The sequence below is a fragment of the Lepidochelys olivacea genome, assembly GCF_965140295.1.
Source record: "Lepidochelys olivacea isolate rLepOli2 genome assembly, chromosome: 3".
In the NCBI taxonomy this organism is placed as follows: Eukaryota; Metazoa; Chordata; order Testudines; family Cheloniidae; genus Lepidochelys; species Lepidochelys olivacea.
The window spans coordinates 131402430-131425163 of record NC_140413.1 but is presented as its reverse complement, the minus strand read 5'-3'; the positions used below and the strand labels follow the sequence as shown (position 1 = coordinate 131425163).

The window sequence follows — 22734 nt, the reverse complement described above, 5'->3', positions numbered from 1 at the left end:
AGAGACCATGAAACAATACTCCCTCCCACCCCACTGTCCTGCTGGTAATAGCTTATCTAAAGTGATCATCAAGTTGGGCCATTTCCAGCACAAATCCAGGTTTTCTCACCCTCCCCCCCAAACTCACTCTCCTGTTGGTAATAGAGTGGTCACTTTGGATGGGCTATTACCAGCAGGAGAGTGAGTTTGTGTGGGGGGGGGGGGGGCGGAGGGTGAGAAAACCTGGATTTGTGCTGGAAATGGCCCAACTTGATGATCACTTTAGATAAGCTATTACCAGCAGGACAGTGGGGTGGGAGGGGGTATTGTTTCATGGTCTCTGTGTGTATATATAATGTCTACTGCAGTTTCCACGGTATGCATCCGATGAAGTGAGCTGTAGCTCACAAAAGCTCATGCTCAAATTGGTTAGTCTCTAAGGTGCCACAAGTACTCCTTTTCTTTTCACTTCTAATAGTCACCCACTCTGTACCTGTTTGAATGCACAAAAAATTGTCTGCGGATCAGTGTGCCTTGGGGTGAGGTTGCCACCTTATTAAAAAATAATGTGCAAGTGAACTAGAACATAATTAAAAATAGTAATGTGTGCTCCTAACTCACTGCCTGGGCAGGAATGTGTCCCTTCCAGTAAGCTTAGGGGAGCAGATTCATAACTTTTGAAGACAGTTTGTTGGCTGTAACTCCCAAGGAGTTTCTGTGATGATCAGGGTCCAGACACCCCCAGGGGAGAACAGAAGATTTGAAACTCCAAAAGCAAAGCTATTAAATTAGCCAGTTGTATACAGTGTTGTTGTACTGTTAAAATATATTGAGTAAGGTCTGTTATGAAAGCAGGGCCCCAAATCTGCTAGGAGCAGTGAGACTCTAGTACAGCTAGGAAATGTGAGCCAGGGCTCTGCTGGGAGTGGGGATCCTATTGGGTCCCTAAAGGGTCCCGCTCCTCTTTCTCTCCCCCCCCCCCCCAGTGTAAGAGGGGGATCCGTACTGGGCACTGCCATAAGGTGCTGTGTGTCAGAGCTTCCCTGGAATGAGGGAGACTCTTGGTGTTGAAAGTGCTGACAATTCATACTACCCTGGTAAGGTATAGGAAAAGCGCTGGTGTGAAGTAACCACTGGGGGAAGTATAGATGTCAAGAATGGGGAAAAGTGCCCCTTAATATATGGGTTTAGGGTGGTCATTTGAAATAGCTTCCCCCATCCCGCCAGGTTTCAATATAACAGAAAACACCCCATTGCATTTCTCAGCAAAAAAACTTCTCTCACTAAACAGAATTATTCTGTAATAGAAAACGAGTGTACTATCGTGTGTTCTGTAAAACGATTTAGTTCCTGCCTGTTCAATAGGGTGGGTCATGGTGTTAACAGACCACTCACCATTAGTATGGCTGAGGAGAAGAAAAGGAATTTTTCGTCACATTGCTATGCTGGAGAGCATAGTTTTCAGGAGTATTATATGGAGTTAAAATATATTGAGGGACTGGAGAGATGTGCTGCCCAGAAAAGAGGGGGCAGAGGTGAAGCTTACATCATGGCCTGTGGCCAAAACTCCTGCATCAAACTCTGTGTGACACTCAGGGTCGAGATGACCCAAGTGGAGAACAGAAGGTTTAATCTCTAAAAAATAAGCAGTGAGAACATAAGAATAACTGTACTCAGTCAGTGGTCCGTCTAGATCCCTACCCTGTCTTGTGACAGTGGCCTGTGTCAGATGCTTCTGGCCTTTGAGTCTGAGTTTTAAATACTCGAGTGTTAGTAGAATTCTTGTAATCTTGTAAAATGCTTTTTTCATTTTCCAATGTAGTTTTAAGATGGCATAGCTAGCACAGACACTCTGTATGCAGAAATAGTTGATCTCTGAATAAGTCTCCTGTAGATCATGCTCTAGATTCTTCAAAGAGCTCTCTATTTTCACCTCTAGGCCATCTTTAAAGACTCAAGCCTTACAGGAATTAATTCATTTGGACCCTTGCTATCTTTGTGTTCACTACTGCCTTTTTTTACCTTCTAGCCCTCTTAGGAAGATGCTGGGCAGACTGCATTGCAGGACAAAGGCCCAAAGTGGACTCTGCAAGCTGCAGGAGTTCTAGCTAGCAAACTGCATTGCAGATTCAGGGCCAAAAGGTGGACCAAAATATTGTTTTTAAAAAACATCCTTTTTTTGTTGGTCTTGTTTATGCATTTTGATCATCAGAAAATACAGCAAATATATTACAGCATGTGGCCAATTTGAATAGCTGAAGATCAGCAAAAGTAGTAAAAGCATCTCTACAGTCAGGCCACTTTTTAAAATCTGTGGTGGTCTTTCAGCTCATAGATGTACTTCTCCCTGTTCCACTACAGTAGACTGAACCTAATTGAACTTCTCAAATGGTATCCAACACATTGTTGAAAGTGAGCACTTATCTTGCCAAGTTTTTGGAGGGGATGGTGGAAATAAAACAGAGGATTTAGGCCTTTACATAATCAAGCTAGTTATTCTTACTTAATGTTCGTAATCAATAATGTATCATGAGAGGACTGGGGGAGGGAGGAGAAAGATGTCAATTCATTGTTCAGGTAACTGATTCCTATGTATTTTTTTCCAGCTTGACTTTGAAGGGGAAACAATAGCAAAAACTTTCCCAATGTTCCATGGTCTTATAATGTTTTAAGTCAAGAAGTATTTGCCTGCTGTTTGATATTAAGAGTGTAAATTGTGTGGGGAAGAGGCAATGAAGAATTAGCCCTGGAAAATTCCTGCTGATGCCCACACCAAGAGCAAAATATCTTTATATTAAAAAGCCTTACACTGTACCCTTTGTCCTTCTAGAGATGGAGCAAGTTTAACATTGCACCATGCTTAATTGGCTGGGGGAGCATCTGCCTGAATGTAAGCTGTCTTGTTACTTCTATTTTTGGAGAGATGCTATCCTCTGAAACACTTGTGATTGGCTAATTGAAAGCATCTTTATTTTTGTCATCACCCTTAAATGCTATTCCCTTACAATTCCCCCCGCCCCCCTTTTGCTCCCTGTTTGACTATAGGGGACTTTTCTTTTAGTTTCTCCCGTGCTAACTGGCTGCTCAGGTTAATAGTGAAAATGATTAATGTTTTAGAATGATATCAAATGCATAAAGTAAACTGAAAAGCTTCTCTGTTCTTTCAAGTATCAGAGGGGTAGCTGTGTTAGCCTGGATCTGTAAAAGCGGCAAAGAGTCCTGTGGCACCTTATAGACTAACAGTCATATTGGAGCATAAGCTTTCATGGGTGAATACCCACTTCTTCAGATGCATGGGTATTCACCCATGAAAGCTTATGCTCCAATACCTCTGTTAGTCATAAGGTGCTTCTGTTCTTTCAGTTATAGTAGTAATCGGTGGTGCATAATAGGGGGCACAGAATTTTCGGGCACTGTCCCTTTTAAATAGATAAGCTTGTCCCAAACTACGCTGGAATTACTGCACAGGGAGGTAATTACTACTGTTGTCGAAATAAATGCTTCGGTTGTTAAGGGTAATAAGTCTAGCTTACAGTAATTACTGACTTTAGTTCTGTAATTGACTGCTTCCTGAATGTGTACTTGATAACCTTAGATAGAGTGAAATGTTTCTAGTCTTAGAGTTTTTGTGCAGTGTCATATTAAATGTCAAATTGCCACAGGCTCCCACGACAACTGCCCTGGAAAAAATGCTTCAAAAACAGTTTTCTACTGTGGGATTTGGGGGAGGGAGGGAAGAATTTTACTCTCCTGTTTCTTCTGTAGGATTTTATTTCCCAGGAGATGCTTATATTGGGCAAATGCGGTTTTTATGGGTATGTCTACACAGCCGACGTTAAAGCGCTGCCGCGTGTAGACAAGGCCTACCCTAAGTTAACCTCATGGCTTTGTTTTTCTTCACATACTTGTGTTGTGTTTAAACTGTCAAACTAATGTTTTTGTAGTCTTAAATCCAGGGCTGATACCATTTCAAATAACAAGGAGTACTTGTGGCATCTTAGAGACTAAAAAATTTATTTGAGCATAAGCTTTCGTGGGCTAAAAAGTGAGGTTTAGCCCACGAAAGCTTATGCTCAAATAAATTTTAGTCTCTAAGGTGCCACAAGTACTCGTTCTTTCTGCTGATACAGACTAATACAGCTACCACTCTGAAACATTTCAAAGAATGTGCTTGAAGCAAATACAGGACTCTTTCCTAACTACTGTGAGAAAATTTTACTTTTATAAAATAGGAAGCAATTTCCTTAAACTCCATATCCAAGGATTGCTCTCTACTGTCCTCTGAAAAACCCCTTGTTTGCTTTTATGGCATTTTGAATTGGGGGTGGGAGACACCTGTTCATGAAGAAATCAAATATTCTGAAGGCAAGTCTTGTTTGACTTTTATCCTAGCCAGCCCCCCGCCTCCCCTCTCCCTTCCTTTCTCTTATTTCAGGTTGAGTGAATTGCTTTCCTTTCCTAATGGCTTTGGACATATGTCTTTAGGAGGATATTGCAGAGGAGGAAGGAAAAAGTTGAGAGTAAGGCATTATTGCATTCTAAGGGAATTCTTGGTGACACATTGCAAATTCTTTTCCTAATGTCACTTGCTGAGGAAATAGAGATACTGTAGTGTTAAAAGAAGGGCTGTGGTGTAGAAGTGAGAGGTTGCACATTTACAACATCCTTTCCAGCAAAACAGAACAGTGCTTTTTGGTTTTATGTGTGTGTGTAGTCTCAGATCTCATAACTAAATCTTTATCCCCATTTAACGCTGAAGATACTTCAGCACCTTTAAAATTAGAATGACTTTTTTTCTGGAGGTCTAGATTTTTTTTCTTCTTCTTTAGGATGAGGGACAGTAGCAAACTTTGAGCCACACAGATTTATTTGGCTTGTTCTGTTAGTCCTATTTACTCCACATTTCCATAATGAATTTTCTTGAGTTTTACTATGTGACTTCACAAGAACAGCAGTGAACAATCTGGCAAATCTTTGGACTTATAAAGGCTTTATATTTTTCATGTTAAAATCCTGTTTTGCCTTGCCACTGAAAAGGCAAATGATAGAACGAACTAAGTAAGCCTGATAGTGCGTAAAACAAACGAACACAAAAGCCAAACCCACAACATTTTTTAGGAAAGACTTAGAGCTGGTCTACACTACAGTTAGGTCCACATAAGGCAGCTTATATCTACCTAATTATATGCGTGTCTATACTACAACCTTCCTCCCACCAATGTAAATACCCTACTATACTGATGTAATAACTCCACCTCCCACAAGAGGTGTAAGTCTTATGTCTGTGTAATTAGGGTGACGCAGTGTCTGTGTAGACACTGGGTCCCTTATGTCCTCTGTCTTGTCAACTTCACGGCAGGAGTTGTGAAATTGACAAGAAAGCCCCTGTTCACCTGGAGAGCTGGGCAGCTTCAGACCCTGCTCCCATCTGGGAGACTGGGCAAGAAGCCAGGGTGGCTTCCCACCCCGTTCCCAGTGGGGAGCCAGGCAGCTGTGTCAGTTTCAGAGTCGTGAAACTGACAATGCTGCCAAGCTTCCTTCAGGGAGTTGGGGGTGGATTGAGAAGCCCCAGTGGCTTCCCACTCCTGGTAGGGAATGTGGGCGGAGGGCAGTCCACCCTCAGCTTGGGGGGCAGCCAGGCTCTTGGCAGGGAGCTGCCAGCAGAGCTCTCAGCTCTCCATGCTGCCCCTGTTTAGTTGGTGGAAACGCTGATGGTGGTGTGCACAACTGACCAACGAGGGTAGTGTAGTCATGCACCATCTCAGTAATTACTGTGTGGGCTGTAAATTGTCCTACTTAGGTTTGTAGGTAAACATTCCCTCAGACTAAAAACAAACAAACAAAAACACCCCTTAATGTGACTGACACACACACATATGATAAAACTTTGTAACTTTTACAGGTCTTTTTGTTGCCAAAAAGTTCACATAATTTCATATCTCATTTCCACCAGTTACTTATGATTTTCCTTTCCTAACTATGTGACAATTTGCTGTTCATTTTACCTTCTCTAATATATTGAAAAATCAATAGCTCCTTCTCATTCAGATCCAAATACTCTAGTAAACAGCATTAGGAAAGGGTTGGACTAGATGACCTCCTGAGGTCCCTTCCAACCCTGATATTCTATGATCTGTAAAGTGGTACTGGTAATTGCAAATTATGGTAAAAGCTCAAATGATGCTTAAATTTAAAGGCGGCTCCTATGAAAGAGAAGTGACGGCACTCTGGTAGGAAGATTGGTTAGGTGAGAAATTCTGGGTTGATTGCCACTTAGTAAGGTGAAACAAGCACACTTAACTGATTCCTCCAACTGTATTCAGTAAGTTGAAAGGCATGGATACTTGTACCTGACTTGTAATCTCTGCTCATATCATAAATTTCTGTCTTGAGGGTTTTTATACCCTCAATCAAAAATTTGGGCTGAAACTTGGGTTAAAGTGTTTTTGGGTAGGACTCTAGTAAAATTCAGTTGAACTTTTTCCAAAAGTAGTGAATAATCTATTTTGGAACAAAACACTTTTTAAAGTTTAGTTAGGTGGTGAGGGGGGAGAATAGTTAATATGAGCAATCCAATAGGGATTACAGCACAGTTACTATAAATTCAAAACCTATTCAGCTGCTTAAGATTTGAACTTGTATATAGGAACTCTGAATCAAGGACACTAATTGTGCCACAATAACCATGTTAGACTTTGGATCTATGGTCAGCTTCACTTTTTATGGAGAGCAGTTATTTGGCTAATACAGGAAAAGTTTTCAAGTACTCAGCAAAACAGTGGTGGGAAACTGGATGTTAATTGGATCATAGAAGTAGCCCGCTTACTACATTAAACTGAAAAGATTTCTTCACTTCCACATTTTTGGTGTAGAGAATAGGATTGTTGTCTCAAAAGTAACTGATTTGAAAAAATAGAGAGGGTAAGTGAAGTAACTAGCACAGAAGTTCAGTGAGCCTTTGTTGAAGCCCTCAGATATCAGCAATCATTTCCAAGTCTTTAGCTGGGTATGGATGTGAAAATATGGTGAAGCAGCTTGCGTGGTTTTCCTCGCTCTTGTTACACTCTCTGCATTAGAGTGCAGTGCATGCTGTGTGGTAACCACTGGCACTCGCTGTCTGAAAAAGAATTCTGTGAGCGAGCCTTGACAGTGCAGCTTTGCCCTTGCCCCTTCCCTTATCTCGGGTGTATAAATAGTTGGGGCGGTGCATGGGCTGGAAGCAAAGCAGCACTGGTTAGGGAAGCACTTTCTCCCTGGAGCTGTTGTTGCATCACATAGAAGTAGTTGAGCTAAGGTGTGTGTAAAGGCATTGCTTGCCCTCCCTAATCCTATGTAGGCATTCTATCCTTAGTTGCTTCCTGTTGTGTCATAATTCTTGTAGAAATCAAGAGTAGGTAAGATAATGGGTGGGTTTGGACAGCTATGCCAGCTCCAGCTGCTCTTCCCAGCTTCTGCAGCTCCTAATGCAGACATGGAGTAGGAGGAAATTTTCAGGAGAGGGGAAGAAAGAAATAAAGCATGCAAATATTTAAAAGAATGCACAAGAAAAAATGAAATGGGTTGGGAAGAGGATGGAGAAGGAGAATTGCATAAGTGGGTATGGTTGGTGTGCTGCAAGAGAGGAGAGTTGGCATTGTGCAGGGAGTGGATACTGTACACTGGGATTGTGGAGCAAATCATATGGTAGGGTATGTCTACATAGCAATGTAAACTTAGGGTTAGTGGGACTTGAGTCAGCAGACTTATGTCAAGGAACCCTGGGAGTGAGCATATGCACTGCATTTTAACCCTAGGTTAAGGATTTTCTGACTTGTGCTCAAACCTAAGGCTCTGGTGTCCACACTGCAGTGCACGGACACAAGTCTAAGTAACCCTGTCCCTGAGTCCCTAGCGTGCCCGCCCCCGCCCCCATGTGTGATTACTGTAACCCAGTAGTCTCCAATCTTTATGCCCAAGATCACTTTTGGAATTTAAGGGCCCCCCAGGATCTACCCCACCCCTTCTCTGAGGCTCTGCACTGCTCACACCATCCCACCCCCTCCATCGCTCGCTCTCCCCCACACTCCCTCACTCTCACCGGGCTGGGGGAGGGGGTTGGGGTGTGGGAGGGGGTATGCGCTTTGGGCTGGGGCCAAGGGTTCGCAGCGTGGGAGGGGGCTCTGGACTGAGCCTGGGACAGACATTTGGAGTGCAGGAGGGGGTGAGGGGTGCAAGCTCTGGGAGGGAGTTTGGTGCAGGAGGGGGTTCCAGGGTGTGGGCTCTGGGAGGGAGTATGGGTGCAAGAGAGGGCTCTGAGCTGGGGCAGAGTCTTGGGGTGCAGGAGGGAGTACAGGGTGCTGGCTCTGGGAATGGGGGAGGGGGTTGGGGTGCAGGAGGGGGTATGGGGTGCTGGCTCCAGGAGGGGGCTCAGGGCTAGGGTGCAGGTTCCTACTGGGGGCACTTACCTTGGGTGGCTTCTGATTGGCAGGGCTAAGGCAGGCTCCCTGCCTGCCCCGGCCCCACTCAGGCACATCGACACCTCTCCCCCACCACGATCTGGGCCACCCCTCCACCCTGCCAGCTAGTAGTGCACCAGCTGCTCCTGGTAGGGGCCAACGCACCTCTGCAGCCCCTGGGGCGGGGCACATGGCTCCGCATGCTTCCCCTCTCTGCAGGCACTGCACCCGCAGCTCCCGTTGGCCACAGCTTCCCGTTCCCAGCCAATGGGAGCTGCAGGGACCGTGCTTGCAGGCAGGCGCAGTGCGTGGAGATCCCTCCCCACCCGCGCCACGGGGATGTGCTGGCTGCTTCTGGGAGTGGCTTGGGGCCGCGGCAGGCAGCCTCACTGCACTGTCATGGCCAGAGATCGCGATCGACTGGGAGAGTCTCCAGGATCGACCAGTTGATGGTGATCGATGGCTTGGTGATCCTTGCTCTAGCCCTACCAATGTGTTGCACTGTGGTAAAACTCCACTGCGCACCCTGTTTCCTAACTGTGCTTTTGATGAGACCCAGGTGCCCATAAGAAGCAAATGAGTACCTAAACTGCATAATTAGCTGCTTTGGTAGCTGTCTCAGTAGAATGACTGTAGTTTGAGAAGGCTTTTTCTAGGGCTGTCAAGTGATTAAAAAAAAAATTAAACGCACAATTAAGTAATAATAGAATACCATTATTTAAATATTTTTGGATGTCTTCTACATTTTCAAATATTGATTTCAATTACAACACACAATACAAAGTGTACAGTGCTCACTTTTTATTTATTTTTATTACAAATATTTGCACAGTAATAAACCAAAGAGATAGAGATAGAGTATTTTTCAATTCACCTAATACAAGTAATGTATTATTACTTTATCATGAAAGTTGAACTTACAAATCTAGAATTATGTACAAAAAATAACTTCTATATTTTTGAATGGAATGTAAAACTTCAGAGCCTACAAGTCCACTCAGTCCTACTTCAGCCAATCGCTCAGACAAACAAGTTTGGTTACAATTTGCAGGAGATAATGTTGCCCTCTTCTTGTTTACCATGTCACCTGAAAGTGAGAACAGGCATTTGTGTAGCAATGTTGTAGCCAGCATCGCAAGATATTTACATGCCAGATGCCCTAAATACTCATATGTCCCTTCATGCTTCAACCACCATTCCAGGGGACATGTGTCCATACTAATGACGGGTTCTGCTCAATAACTATCCAAATCAGTGTGGTCCGACACATGTTCATTTTTCTTTTTTGGTTGTTTGTGTTCTGTAGTTTCCGCATTGGAGTGTTTCTCTTTTAAGACTTCTGAAAGCATGCTCCACACCTCATCCCTCTCAGATTTTGGAAGGCACTTCAGATTCTTAAACCTTGGGTCAAGTGCTGTACCTATCTTTAGAAATCTCACATTGGTGCTTTCTTTGCCCCCTGTTCAGAGGATAATTAGGACATTAGTCTCCAGGGCTGTCAAACTATTAAAATGAAACTTTGCAATTCTTCATTCAACATCCCTTTTTAAAAATTAAGGTGTTTTTTGGTTGGTTGGGTTTTTAATCTATTTTTGTCCGTTTGTTTTGAAGCTTGAGATAAAATGTAGGTTTCAGAGGAAAAACACAGAGCCGAGCCTGGCTGTTGCCGACTACGAAGTGGTGAAGTGCATCCCCCGGAGGTCCCTTATCCCTATCCCCAGGAGGCAGGGATAGCAGATCCCCGGGAGGCTGTGCAAAAGTTTTGGGGCTGTCTTCCACTTACCACCCTGACAAGTCATGCAGCCCAGGGAGGGCGGGGGGGGTGGGGACTGAGAGTGGAGCGGGGACCCAGTGGCTGCTCTGCAGGGATGGGGAGGAGTGACTGGCTAGTTGTGGACCATCCCTCTCCTGGCTGTGCTGAACTGGGAGCTCTGTCGTTTCCCGTCCCTGCTCTGCTCTCTGACAACACTTCCCACCCCTGCAGCCCTCCTTGGGACTGTGTGTGCTGGGACGCCTAGGCAGAGTGCGCCAAAATCTGGCTGTGCTCTTGTGACCAGGAAGCAGCTCTTTGCAAAAGGCTTCTTCTGATCGGTCTCCATTGAAAACCCTTTGGCTGCAAGCATGCTAACGCTGATCTGAGCTGTTGCCTTTTGCAAAGGGAGGTATGGCTTCTGGTTGCAGTAGAGCGTAATAGATTGTCAGCATAGAAGGGACTCGGGAAGTTGCTCCAAGGAACTCTGGGATACATCTGGAAGACTTCCAGGGCCCAAGTCAAGCTTGGGCTGTATGCACACAGGAAAGTAATAGGGCTCAGACCCTAGGTTCCAGCTTAACATGGTCTTGGACTCTCCTGCCCTGCAGGGTCTTGGGACCCTAGGTTCACAACTGGTGTGTGGACACAAAGGGGTTAAGCTTAAACTCAGGCTTAAGCCTGAGCTTATATTGCTATTGCTGTGTAGACACACCCTTAGTGACCAGAGGATGGATCACACAAAGGCATCTTAAAACATTTAAATCCATTAAACTATTTTTATTGTACACTTGCTAATTATACTGGGTAAAACACATACCTATTCTCTAGCATCAGTTTCTAGAAAATGAAATGACAAATGATGTTTAGCATTTTACTGAAATTAAAATTTTATTAAAGTATGTGCAAGCATTGCATTCAGTATGGCAAGTAGGGAGTTCTGAGAGTGTCCGTGGCAAGCTTGAATCGAGAATAGTGTACCGTTGTTCTTATTTTGACTGCTGTTTCTACAGCATTTGATTTAAAGCAAGTACTAGTCTTCAGAACAATCTGTAATGGTTTGCAACTTTATGTAGGCATACTACAAGCTACCAGAAATAGAATTTTTAACATTGGTTAGACTTGAAATTCATCCATTTTAGCTGTTGGAGATCAAAACAAATATTTTAGCATCTGTTCTTCAGTAGGAACATCTTTTTCCCACTTCCACAATCTAGGGCTTGTCCACACACAAACTTGCACCACATAAACTAACTCAGTTTTAAATTCACTTCTTTTGTTGTGTGTGTACACAGGTTTGCACTGAATCTCATTTTGGAATCAAGTGTCCTATTCCTTTTAAATTGGCTAGACAAAATCAAAATAGATCACTTTATTCCAAAAAAAGATTGTTTGCACAGACTTGCACTGAAACAAAACTGATTTAGTTAATGTGGTGCAAGTTTGAGGGTAGACCAAGCCTTACTCAATGCTCCTGTTGTATAACAATTCCTCTTGTATCAAGCTGGAGGTACAGTGGTACCAATATGCTGATTTATTCAGAGCAAAAAGGCTAGCAGCTTGTTTTGTGTGCCAAATCCCCGCATACCTTTAGGATTCACCTTTTCATCTAGCTGCGGTCTGAATTATTTCCCCTTTCCCTGTAAGTTCTGTAAGAAGTTTGGGGACACAACAGCTTCTAAATTGCTGAAGTGATACTGATAATTAAACAATGGGAAGATCAGATATAGCATGTTGACTTCATGCTTTTATTTGGATCCTAAGAGTTGCAGCTTGAAACGGAATTCTTTGAAGTACTCTGCAGAAATTCAGAACTGAAATAGTCTAGCCTGAAACCAGAGGTGGCTGCCATGCTACAGGGATCTACTCATTCAAGTCTAGAGAAGTGCATAGTGTTGATCATGTTTTCTGTCCATTTATTATGATATTAAACTAGATCTGTTAAAGATTCAGGTACTTTGTTCCCACAGATGTAAAATGTCCGTCATACGAAGCCTCATGAAACCCTAAGGGGAACTTTGATCTGATCATAAAGTTTAGAAGATTTTGTTGGAAATATCTTACACATCTATGCCTGGAGGAATTTTGTTAAATCTTTGACACTCACTTTCATTTCTTCTCCCTACTCCAGTTTTGATTCATCAGAAACTCCCAGATCTGACTTTGTTCTGTTTCTGCTTGAATTATGTTCTTTTAGATAGTTTAAAAAAAAAAATATTGCTATGCTACTCTAGTTTTGTCCAAGTCCCAGGAAATACCCATATCCTCTTTCCAGTCAGGGTTGAATAATTCATACAAAGTGTGCATTAATTATTAAATCAGAACAGTTAGTTTTTAATCTTAGAAAATTCAGCTAAATGCCTTGGTTAAATTATATGCTGGTACTTAAAATAACACCCAGTGCATGTAACCTGTGCATCTTTTCATTCTGTTTGTTCGTTCGTTCGTTCTCTCATCAATAACTGTCTTCCATAAACATTTAATAGGAAAATGTGTGGATACTGTCTTCATAAACCTGTGGATCCACTGGAAAACAAGTGTGGCGTGTTTTCTAAGAGGGTAGTTGTATATGGGCTTCTCTACACTGGCGCTTTATAGCGCTGCAACTTCCTTGCTTAGGGTGTGAACCCCACCCCACCCCCAAGCACTGCAGGTCTCAGCACTTGTAAAGTCCCAGTGTAGACAGAGCACCAGTGCTAAGAGCCCTGCTCCCACCGCAGGTAGCTGTTCCCCTCGTGGAGGGTTTTTTTTTTTATATAGTGCTGGGAGAGCTCTCTCCCAGCACTGGTGCCCTGATTACACAGCCTGTTAAAGTGCTGCCGCGGCAGCACTTTAACATTGCTAGTGAAGACATGCCCAAAGTCAGAAGCTCTAACACTGAATTAGACTGTCTACACAGCAGACCCTTGCAGCGGCACAGCAGTACTGCTGCACTGCTGTAAGGTCTGTTGTGTGGCTACTCTATGCCGATGGGAGAGAGCTCTCCTATTGCCATAATTAAACCACCCCCAACAAGCGGCAGTCGCTGTGTCAGTGGGAGAGTGTCTCCCATCGATGTAGTGCTGTCTACACCGGCACTTGTCGGTGTAACTTCTGTCGGTTGGGGTGTGATTTTTTTTTTTCTTCACACCGCTGACTGACAAAAGTGCTAGTCTAGATATAGTCTTAGTCACCTACGTTTAGTGAAATTAAAAGCTTTGCTGATAAGATATGAACCAGTGGTATTACATGTTTTAAGTTATTGAGTTTGAAGCTGTGATTTTTTTCTTAATGCTTCTTGATTACACGTTGAAGTTCCTTGCATGACATGGGCAGCTGAACATTCACTGATTTATAATACTTATAAGCTCTGTCAGCAAAATCTAGCTAGTCCTCTGATAGTGTATGGGAGGGAAGAGGAATACCAAGAACAACTCTGTCAATGGGGAAGTAGGAATGAGTTCAACAGTTTTGTTAGAATCTTTATCCTCCCAGTTCCTATCAGTCAAATGGTATTGAGCTCCATGGAATGATTACTGTAAAACACTATAATTCAGCACACCTTTCTGCATCGCCATTTGTGATGTGAATTGGTCATTTCAACCCCAGTTGATGGGTAGGACAACAAAGGGGAGACTGTGAGTGAGGGAATGAGCACTGCAGAGATTTGCTACCCAGAGTCTGTGGAGCTCAGGGGCAGCAGAGAATTGAGTGTTTACATGGTGCTGGTTCTTGTTCCCAGATGCCGAACAACATCCATTTTCCCCTCTTCTCCTCCCCCAGGGAAAAATACTTTCCTAGAACTATTATCTTACCTAAGCCATTACTGTAGTTAGCTCATGGATGTTGTGATTGCAAGTGGGGTTGGGGAGGTGGTTCATGCAGTAGTGAATGGGAGGGGAGGCAACCAAGAGGACAACCTCTCCTTAAAATATGGCCCTCATTATGGGGGAAAAAACTGAGACTTGCAGAAGCACATTCTATACAGGTCATTTTAATTTAAGTAGCCTATTTTCTCATCTTGTTCATGCTGTAAATGTTTCAGAAACTCAATTAGTTTGTCCGTGTAACATTCAGTCCTTTAAATTTTGCCTAATCTGTCATCTAACTTTGTGGCTTAGAAGGCAGGGCACAAGATCAGTAGCGAGGCTAGAAAAAGGGCATGGTAAAAATGGGTTTCTTGCCTGATGTAGCCACTCCTAATTTAACTTAATGTTTTGCTTACTTGATGATGTAAACAGTTTTCACTACTGTTAGCTCTATTGATTCTGCAAGTACTATGAAAGAGTGAACAGGATTCTGGTCTGACTCATGCATCAACAGAACAGAGTCAGGAAGTATGATTTTTAGATTATTCTGATTGTGTGTGACAGAACTCCACTTTATTTTAGATCCCTGTTTCAGTTTGATTTGCAGCAGTAAGAAACCCACCCTTGACTCAGTAAAGTAGATAGTTTGTTCTTTATGATAGAAAATGTGGAACTCACATATCACTTTTTTGCAGTCACTCTCCTGAATATAACTCAACTGTCCCTAAATAAATTAGGCCAAGAGGTATGGTTCCCATCACTTAATCAAAATAAAGATGGAATCCAGCTCTAAATCCATTAATCCTTGCTCCCTCTGTTAATTTTGTTCAGATTGGAAGTGCTGATCAAACTAGTAATGTCGTCTTATATTAAATATTTACAGAGGCACAGTTCTGCTAATACAGTGTTAGAGTTGTAGTTCAAACAAACTTTTACAAAGTGATATTTAGTGTGGAGTTCTTTCCTCTTCTTCCTCTCCTTAATTAGGGATTTTGGTACCTCTTAAACAAAGTGGGGTATTATTGCATATATGGTTTCCCTGCTGAGAGTGCCAGCTGTTAAACAGCTAGGGCTTCTTGTTAAGATGGCTTTTTCAAATTTTATTTTTTCACAAGAGAATAAAGATCTAAGCTGACTTCTCTTGCTTCCCCTTCAAATTCACCCTGCCCCCTCCCCAATAAAGTTAGTTAAATTTAATTACTATGGCACTACCTAACTCTAAAAATCCTGCCAAAACATTGTACCTTTCTCCTTCCCTCCCCCATTACACAAATCTGCTGTTGTCATTCTGGATAGCTTCTTTTCTTGTTTGATATGTATTGTTGATCACTATAAATCAATTATTCATTTAAGTACCCTGAAATAAATGCCAAATTAAAATGAAAGTGCAAGTTACACTTCGCACAACTGCATGTAGGTGTTTTCTGAATAGAGCTGAAATACATAGCAGCAAAAAAAGCAGTAGTTCATTTGTTAGTACTTTTCAGGAATTTACCCATTCACTTTTATTATGTGAAATCACCCCCTGAGGAAACTGCATTAGATTTGTTTGGGTTTGATGGCATCTTGCTTTGAAGTGTATTTAGCAATATGATGCAGTGTCATAGTCAAAAGCTTTGTGATATGCATTTGTCCAAGCCAAATTTGTATGAAAAAATCCACCCCATACTGTCTGGTGTTTTAGGGAGGAAAATTATATTTTGGGTATAGATGACAGCTGATTTCTGGCAATTGGACAGTGAAACTCATAAAATCTCAGAGAAATGTTCTGATAGTAGGGGATAAAAGCTAATGTTAATTCTCTCCAACACATTTCAAGTCTCTACGGTTCTATTTACTGTTCCATTTGCTAATGTGGTATAATGACACATGCTCACATGAATTATTTGAGATACATATAAACTGGTCAAAACATACGTTTAGTTCTCCCAAACCTACAGAATACCACAAACCCCTGAGAAACAACTGTCTGTGAAGAGGATTGTAGTAATGAGTCCACTTTTTGGAAGTGCAAACTAGTTGAGTGTCCTGTTTTGAGCTGATACCTATATAATCTTTCAGTGAGTAATCAAGTGTAATTGTATAAGTTGAAAATGCTGCCCTGCTTACTCCTGCTGTGTAGCATTGTGGTATTGGGGAGGGGACAGTTTTGGCTACATGACACATAATACCCTTGACACATCTCATGGTACTATCTCTGATAACTGTCTGAGGAAAGGAAGAGTAGTGATTTCATCATGAAATTGCTTCAGAAAAACTGTTCTTAGAAAACTGTTCTTAATGCACTTAATACTGAAGGAACTTTTCAGTCTCAACAGTCTTTACTCTGCCATAAAATCCAAAAAAGTTTTGTGAAATAAAAATTCACTGCCCTCCTTTGCCCTCTGGAATATTCTAATACGTGGATTGCACTTGGAAACCATTTGGAGATGGGGACGTGTGCTTGGTTCTATGATTGTCCCATAGTATGCAACAAAACTGCAGATTCATTTGTGTTGTATGATGAACATATTCCTCACTTGCTTTTGGACAGTGTTCTTGTTTATGTTGGCCAGCAAATGGCCTTTGCTGGCATGGTGTCCAAAATTTTGATACAAAATTTATTATGAGTAGCTATTTGTAAGAAGCTTTTTATACCTCTATTTTGAAAATTGAAAGTAAATAATAATGAAGTATTGTTTGCTCCTTCTTGTAACACAAACCTAGGGGTCAACAAATGAAATTAATAGGCAGCAGGTTTAAAACTAAGAAAAGGAAGTATTTCTTCACACAATCAACCTGTGGAACTCTTTGCCAGAGGATGTTGTGAAGGCCAAGACTAAACCAGGGTTCAAAAAAGAACTAGATAAATTCATGGAGGATAGATCCATCACTGACTATTAGCTGGGATGGTGTCCCGAGCCTCTGTTTGCCAGAAGCTGGGATTGGGCAACGGGATGGATCACTTACAGAAGAATGGCCATACTGGGTGAGATCAAAGGTCCATCCAGCCCAGTATCCTGTGCACTGACAGTGGCCAATGTCAGATGCCCCAGAGGGAGTGAACCTAACAGGTAATGCTCTAGTGATCTCTCTCCTGCCACCCGTCTCCACCCTCTGACAAACCGAGGCCAGGGACACCATTCCTTCCCCATCCTGGTTAATAGCCATTAATGGACTTAACCTCCATGAATGTAACCAGTTCTCTTTTAAACCCTGTTATAGTTCTAGCCTTCACAACCTCCTCAGGCAAGGAGTTCCACAGGTTGACTGTGAGCTGAGTGAAGAACTTCCTTTTATTTATTTGTTTTAAACCTGCTACCCATTAATTTCATTTGGTGGCCCCTAGTTCTTATATTATGGGAACAAGTGAATAAATTTTCCTTATTCACTTTCTCCACACCACTCATGATTTTATATACCTCTATCATATCCCCCCCTTAATCTCCTCTTTTCCAAGCTGAAAAATCCTAGCCTCTTATCCTCTCCTCATATCGGACCTGTTCGAAACCCGTAATCATTTTACTTGCCCTTTTCTGAACCTTTTCTAATGCCAGAATATATATATATATATATATATTTTTTTTTTGAGATGAGGGGACCACATTTGTACACAGTATTCAAGATGCGGGCATACCATGGATTTATATAAGGGCAATAAGAGATTCTCTATCCCTTTTTAAATTATTCCTAACATCCCGTTTGTTTTTTTGACTGCCGCTGCACATTGCATGGACGTCTTCAGAGAACTATCCACAGCGACTCCAAGATCTTTCTTCTGATTAGTTGTAACTAAATTAGCCCCCATCATATTGTATGTATAGCTGGGGTTATTTTTTCCAATGTGCATTACTTTACATTTATCCACATTAAATTTCATTTGCCATTTTGTTGCCCAATCACTAAGTTTTGTGAGACCTTTTTAAAGTTCTTCACAGTTTGCTTTGGTCTTACCCCTCTCCATTCTGAAAATTTACCATTTATTCCTACCCTTTGTTCCCTGTCTTTTAACCAGTTCTCAATCCATGACAATTTAATTTACATAAGAGTCTTTGGTGAGGGACCTTGTCAAAGGCTTTCTGGAAATGTAAGTATACTACGTCCACTGTTTGTTTACCCTTCAAAGAACTCTAATAGATGTTCTTTGAGGGGGTCAACAAATCACTTGATTACCTGTTCTGTTCATTCTCTCTGGGTCACCTGGCATTGGCCACTGTCGGAAGACCGGATACTGGGCTAGATGGACCTTTGGTCTGACCCAGTATGGCCATTCTTATGTTCTGTTCTTGCTGTAAGCACAATTTTTAAAATATTCCTTAATAATATGCAACATTTTTCTTCAGCCTTATGTCCTAACAATATACTACATGTGAATTATTATTGTACCATAATTTATGCCCTGTTTGTGCAACTTCAGGACTGCAGTTTTTAGCTGCTGGGTTGTTCTTCATAACAGATAAGGAGCAGAGCCAGTCATGTCACCAGATTTTTTTTTCACTGCCTTCTGCTTAGAATTGCTATGACACTTCAACTTGGGTCTCTTTCTACTTTTGAATAAGTCAAGTACAGCAGGAACTCTTCCTATATTTTTCCTGTCTTCGTAAACCTATATTTTCACCAGCAAGGCTTGACAGTTGTACCTGCCAGCTATTACATGAAGGGTTAGGCCTGCTAGTCAGTGAAAAAACACCTGTGCTTCCATGACCTCTGCAGTTTAAAGGGATGAAATAGTTTGGGCAGTCTACCTATTTGTGTTGAACTGACAAGGTTACAATCAATTTTTTATTTTGTTTAAAGATTGCAATTTTGACCCGTTCTCACCTTTCTCTCTATCTAGTTTCACTTCTCTTTTTTTATGTCCTAGAATAGGTAATGGTATGTCTCTTTCTGACTTCTGAGTCATTTTTCCTCCCTTCCCAATATCCTTTCCTGTTTTTCCCCCTACATTGTGTGGGCTACTTCTGCCTTCATATGTTCAAACTCTCTGATCCCTATTCTGTGTTTATAAAGATGTGCATACCATACTTCTGTAGCTTACCCTATCAATCTCTTCCACTGTACGCAGCCCTCCACCTCATATCTATCCCAGATGCATCATACATACAGCTTGAAATTTTTTAACACACAGTAACTTTAAAGACTAGACTAAGATGAGAGGCCCTATTGTCCAGGGACAATACTCTAGTAAGACATCAAGCTCTATCTCTACCCTCTCCTGCTTGGAAAGGGAAGAGCTAGGATTTCAGTTTGGGAGCTGTCCCTGTATCCTGTCCAGATGTGTTCCATCCCTTGGAGCCTCCAGTAATAGGGATCTGATAAACTTGAATAACCCCAACTCCCTGTGGCTGCTAGAAGGGAGAAGGTGCATGCATGTTCCTCTTCCTCCTATCCCAGAGCTTCTTGATTGTTGCAAAGATGATGGGACAAGGGTCTGTTTTTTTTTTTCCCTTTCTAGTGAATAGCTATGGTGCTTTCCACTTTTCCAAGCTGTTCCAAGGTAAGTGACCTGATTATTGACTGCTTCACTTGTTGCCCTCAGGGTTCCCAATGGTATAACAGAAAATTGAAAAGACTAGTCAGTCAATTTTCACTTTTTTTGTAGTTTGGGAAAACTTGGAGTATCAGGAGCAGCAATAGAAGTTCTGGGAGTTGTCTGCAGATTTAGAAAAGCATCACTGTAACAGTTTGCACTCTTTTTGCTTCTGGAATATTGTCTTCTCTTCTATACCAGTCTACTCAGTTACAGTTCCTCCTTGCCAATGGAACGGAGTCTTTTGATGGTGTCATTCTCAGATAGGAGGGTCCAATCTCTCAACTCTGGAGTAGGTGCTTATGGAAATTCATGTGCAGAAGGAAATGTCCAAGATGGTGCTAGAACTATCACTTCACTTAGAATAGAATCTGGCTCGCTTTCTCTCTCTCTGGGAATATAAAAGCCAGACCCAGGGAGAAGTTTGTTCTGCTCAACTGAGGCCTACACCAAGGAGTTAGATTCTCTAAAAGTAAGGTACTAATATTTGCTGTGTAGAGGCAGGGTGATCATGAATGAGAAACTTACCATCCTAGATGGATGTTGAAAAAAGGGGTTGTTTAAGTGTTCTATGGCTTTTGGTTTCTTTTGAAGCTATTGAACTCTAAATTGTTTGATAGCTAAACCTTTTGGAGCAAGGATAGATTTAAATTCCAGTCACCTACAGAGCATTTTTTTGGACTGGCCAGTAAAATATTTAGTGTTAGTAAATTCAATAGTCAATGTGAAAGGCTGATTGTGCCTTAGAAACCCACACTATGGATGACTCTTTTTTTCTCACCCTTCTTAATCTTAATGATTTTGTCCAATGTTTTGGGTGTATTTTAAACTTAAAGCACACAAAGGCACTGGTAACTTCATCACATAAAATCCTGGGAGAATTGAAATTTTCTGTGTAATACACTGACTTTTACCATACTGCTCTAGAAAATACCAGTCTCCAGACAAATCTGTTAAGTATTCAATATAACCAACACCTTTATATTGATAAATTTTAAACCTCTCCTTCCTTGTAGCTGCATGTTATAATGTTAAGGGCCTACTTTTCTGCAATAAATGACTTTACATATTACAAGCTGCCCGCAAAATGAATTCTAAATGCACTTTTTGTTTAAACTTAGATCTAACTTGTATCAGGTAGGCATAATGTGCAGAGTACTTGGTGGTTTTTGCTTCCAGCAATGAGATGTTTTAAGTATTGCTCACTACCAGAGGTCACTTACTGATTTTGCTCTCCACATTTTTTCCCAAAGGTGCAGCAGTATTGCTTTGAATTTTTTACTCCAATTTTCATGTGGTTGTGACATGCTGTACCTCAAAATAGCACTCTGTAACCCCCACATTCATCATTTGTATATGGTTGTGATGTTTCATGCAAAGCATGCCTTATATAGTACCATATGAAACGTCATGATCTGCTGAAACTCATTGTTCTGTCAAAATATGTATATCATTAGTGGTATGAAGTTATGAGCTTTTTCTATATGGTGGTTGAAATACGTTGTGAATTTAGGAGACACCCACAATTAGCTCTCCAGTGACAACAAAGGTGGCCACCCACACCCAAATGGGTGTTAAACAATCATTGTGAGCCATTGACCAGCAGGGAAAATAGGATTTCCTGTGGCACAGCCTTGAACTCTGGGACTGCTGTGCCTCTTTAACTCTCCAGCCTGGACTCTCTCACAGTGCCTTGGGTAGTGACAAGCAGCAAACCCCTCCAGGCACAATCACTTAGCTGCGAGCATGCAGAGACACACCCCGCTAAGTTACATGAATGTTCTCTAAACCACTCATGAACTATACAGAGTGAGACACCAGCAAATCTCCCCAGCTTTACATCCCAGTAATCTACCACTTTATGCTGCTTAAGACTTTCTCTTGAGCAATGTGAGCTCATTAGTTTGCCACTTTATCAAAGGATAGTGAACATGAACCAGCCTTTGTAATATGAGCAGATTTCCCCAAGCATTTCAGACAAACTCACTGTTTAAGATAAAATATTAAAATAAGTTTATTAGCTACAGAGTTGTAGATTTTTTTTAAAGTGATTATAAGTGTTAAGCTTATAGGACAAAGATGCTTACAAAAGAAATAAAAGTAAAATTGCAGTCTAAATTCTAAAGCTTATCAGACTAGGCAAGATTTGAATCAAGCAGGTTTTCTCACCCTAATAGATATTACAGGCAGCTCACAATTCTTAATAAACAGGGTGAATTTGGTGCCAGGCTAAGAAGGAATCTCCTCAGTTTAAAGTCTTTATCTTCCAAGCATTGTTGTTGCCTTCAGCTTAGGTGGAGCATTAGAGAGGTGGTTTTATACTATTTTATACTCTCAATTCATGTCCCATGGAAGATACTGGCCCAAACACACCCACTTCATTTTAAGGCCCCCCAACAGGACAACTAAGGGTTTCAGGCAGTGGGGTGTTTTTAGAGCAAGTAGAGCCTAAGAGTCCGATACACATGTCTAAATGCACTTAAAATGCCTTCACTAAACAGTGCTACTCTTCCAGAGAAGTAGATGGCGTCATGGAATTGGCCACCCAAATATCCCAGGAGAACCTGCTTCAATACAGGAAAAAAACAACCCACTGACCTCATGTCCCAAGTTGTCACTGACCACCCTACACTGGAATCTATTCAGGGGATCATCAAACAATTACAACCCATATTTCTTGGGGACCACATCCTGAAATAAATCTTTCCCACACCCCCTCTTCTAGCCTTCAGACAACCCCCAACCAGGCTCATCAGGAGAAGAAAGCTCCCCACAGAACAGGGGACACAAACTAAAATGGTACCAGACTCTCTTAGAACAGACGCAAAATCTGTAGACCTATCTCCACTTCAAGATTCGTGGGTCCATGTGCTTATTACGACCTGTGGTATACCTCAGTGCATCGAATGCCCCAGCAACAGCTATGTGGGTGAAACAGAGCAATCACTGGTCTCTCAAATGAACTCGTAGAAAAATGATAAGACAAAATCACCATATCTACTGTGGACATACACTTTTCACAAAGTGAGCTCTCCATATTTGATCTCTTCCTCAAGAGAACCTGTATAACACCTTCAAAAGGCAAGCCTGGGAACGTAAATTCATAACTCTGCTAGACATTAAAAAAGCATGGACTCAACAGGGGCTCTGGTTTTATGGCTCATTTTGTCTATTTGTAATACACCCATTGCCTGCTAACCCATAATTGCCCACTTCATTTTAAGTGGTTTCCTACAACATAGGTTCTCAACCTTTTTCTTTGAGCCCCCCTTC

The 22734-nt window shown here is 41.8% G+C and overlaps 1 protein-coding gene across 2 annotated transcripts in view; it reads left to right on the top strand.

The window, feature by feature from the left end:
• Positions 1 to 22734, top strand: part of GALNT2 (polypeptide N-acetylgalactosaminyltransferase 2) — a 156768-nt gene that overhangs the window by 25824 nt on the left and 108210 nt on the right. The window contains exon 1 of one of the 2 annotated variants that reach the window (XM_084623354.1): positions 19391 to 19428. The exons of the other annotated variant lie outside the window; for it this stretch is intronic. Coding sequence (XP_084479480.1) covers positions 19396 to 19428 — 33 coding nt within the window. The 5' untranslated portion in view covers positions 19391 to 19395. Of the gene's footprint in view, positions 1 to 19390; positions 19429 to 22734 lie in introns of those variants that run through there. 2 annotated transcript variants of the gene reach the window in all.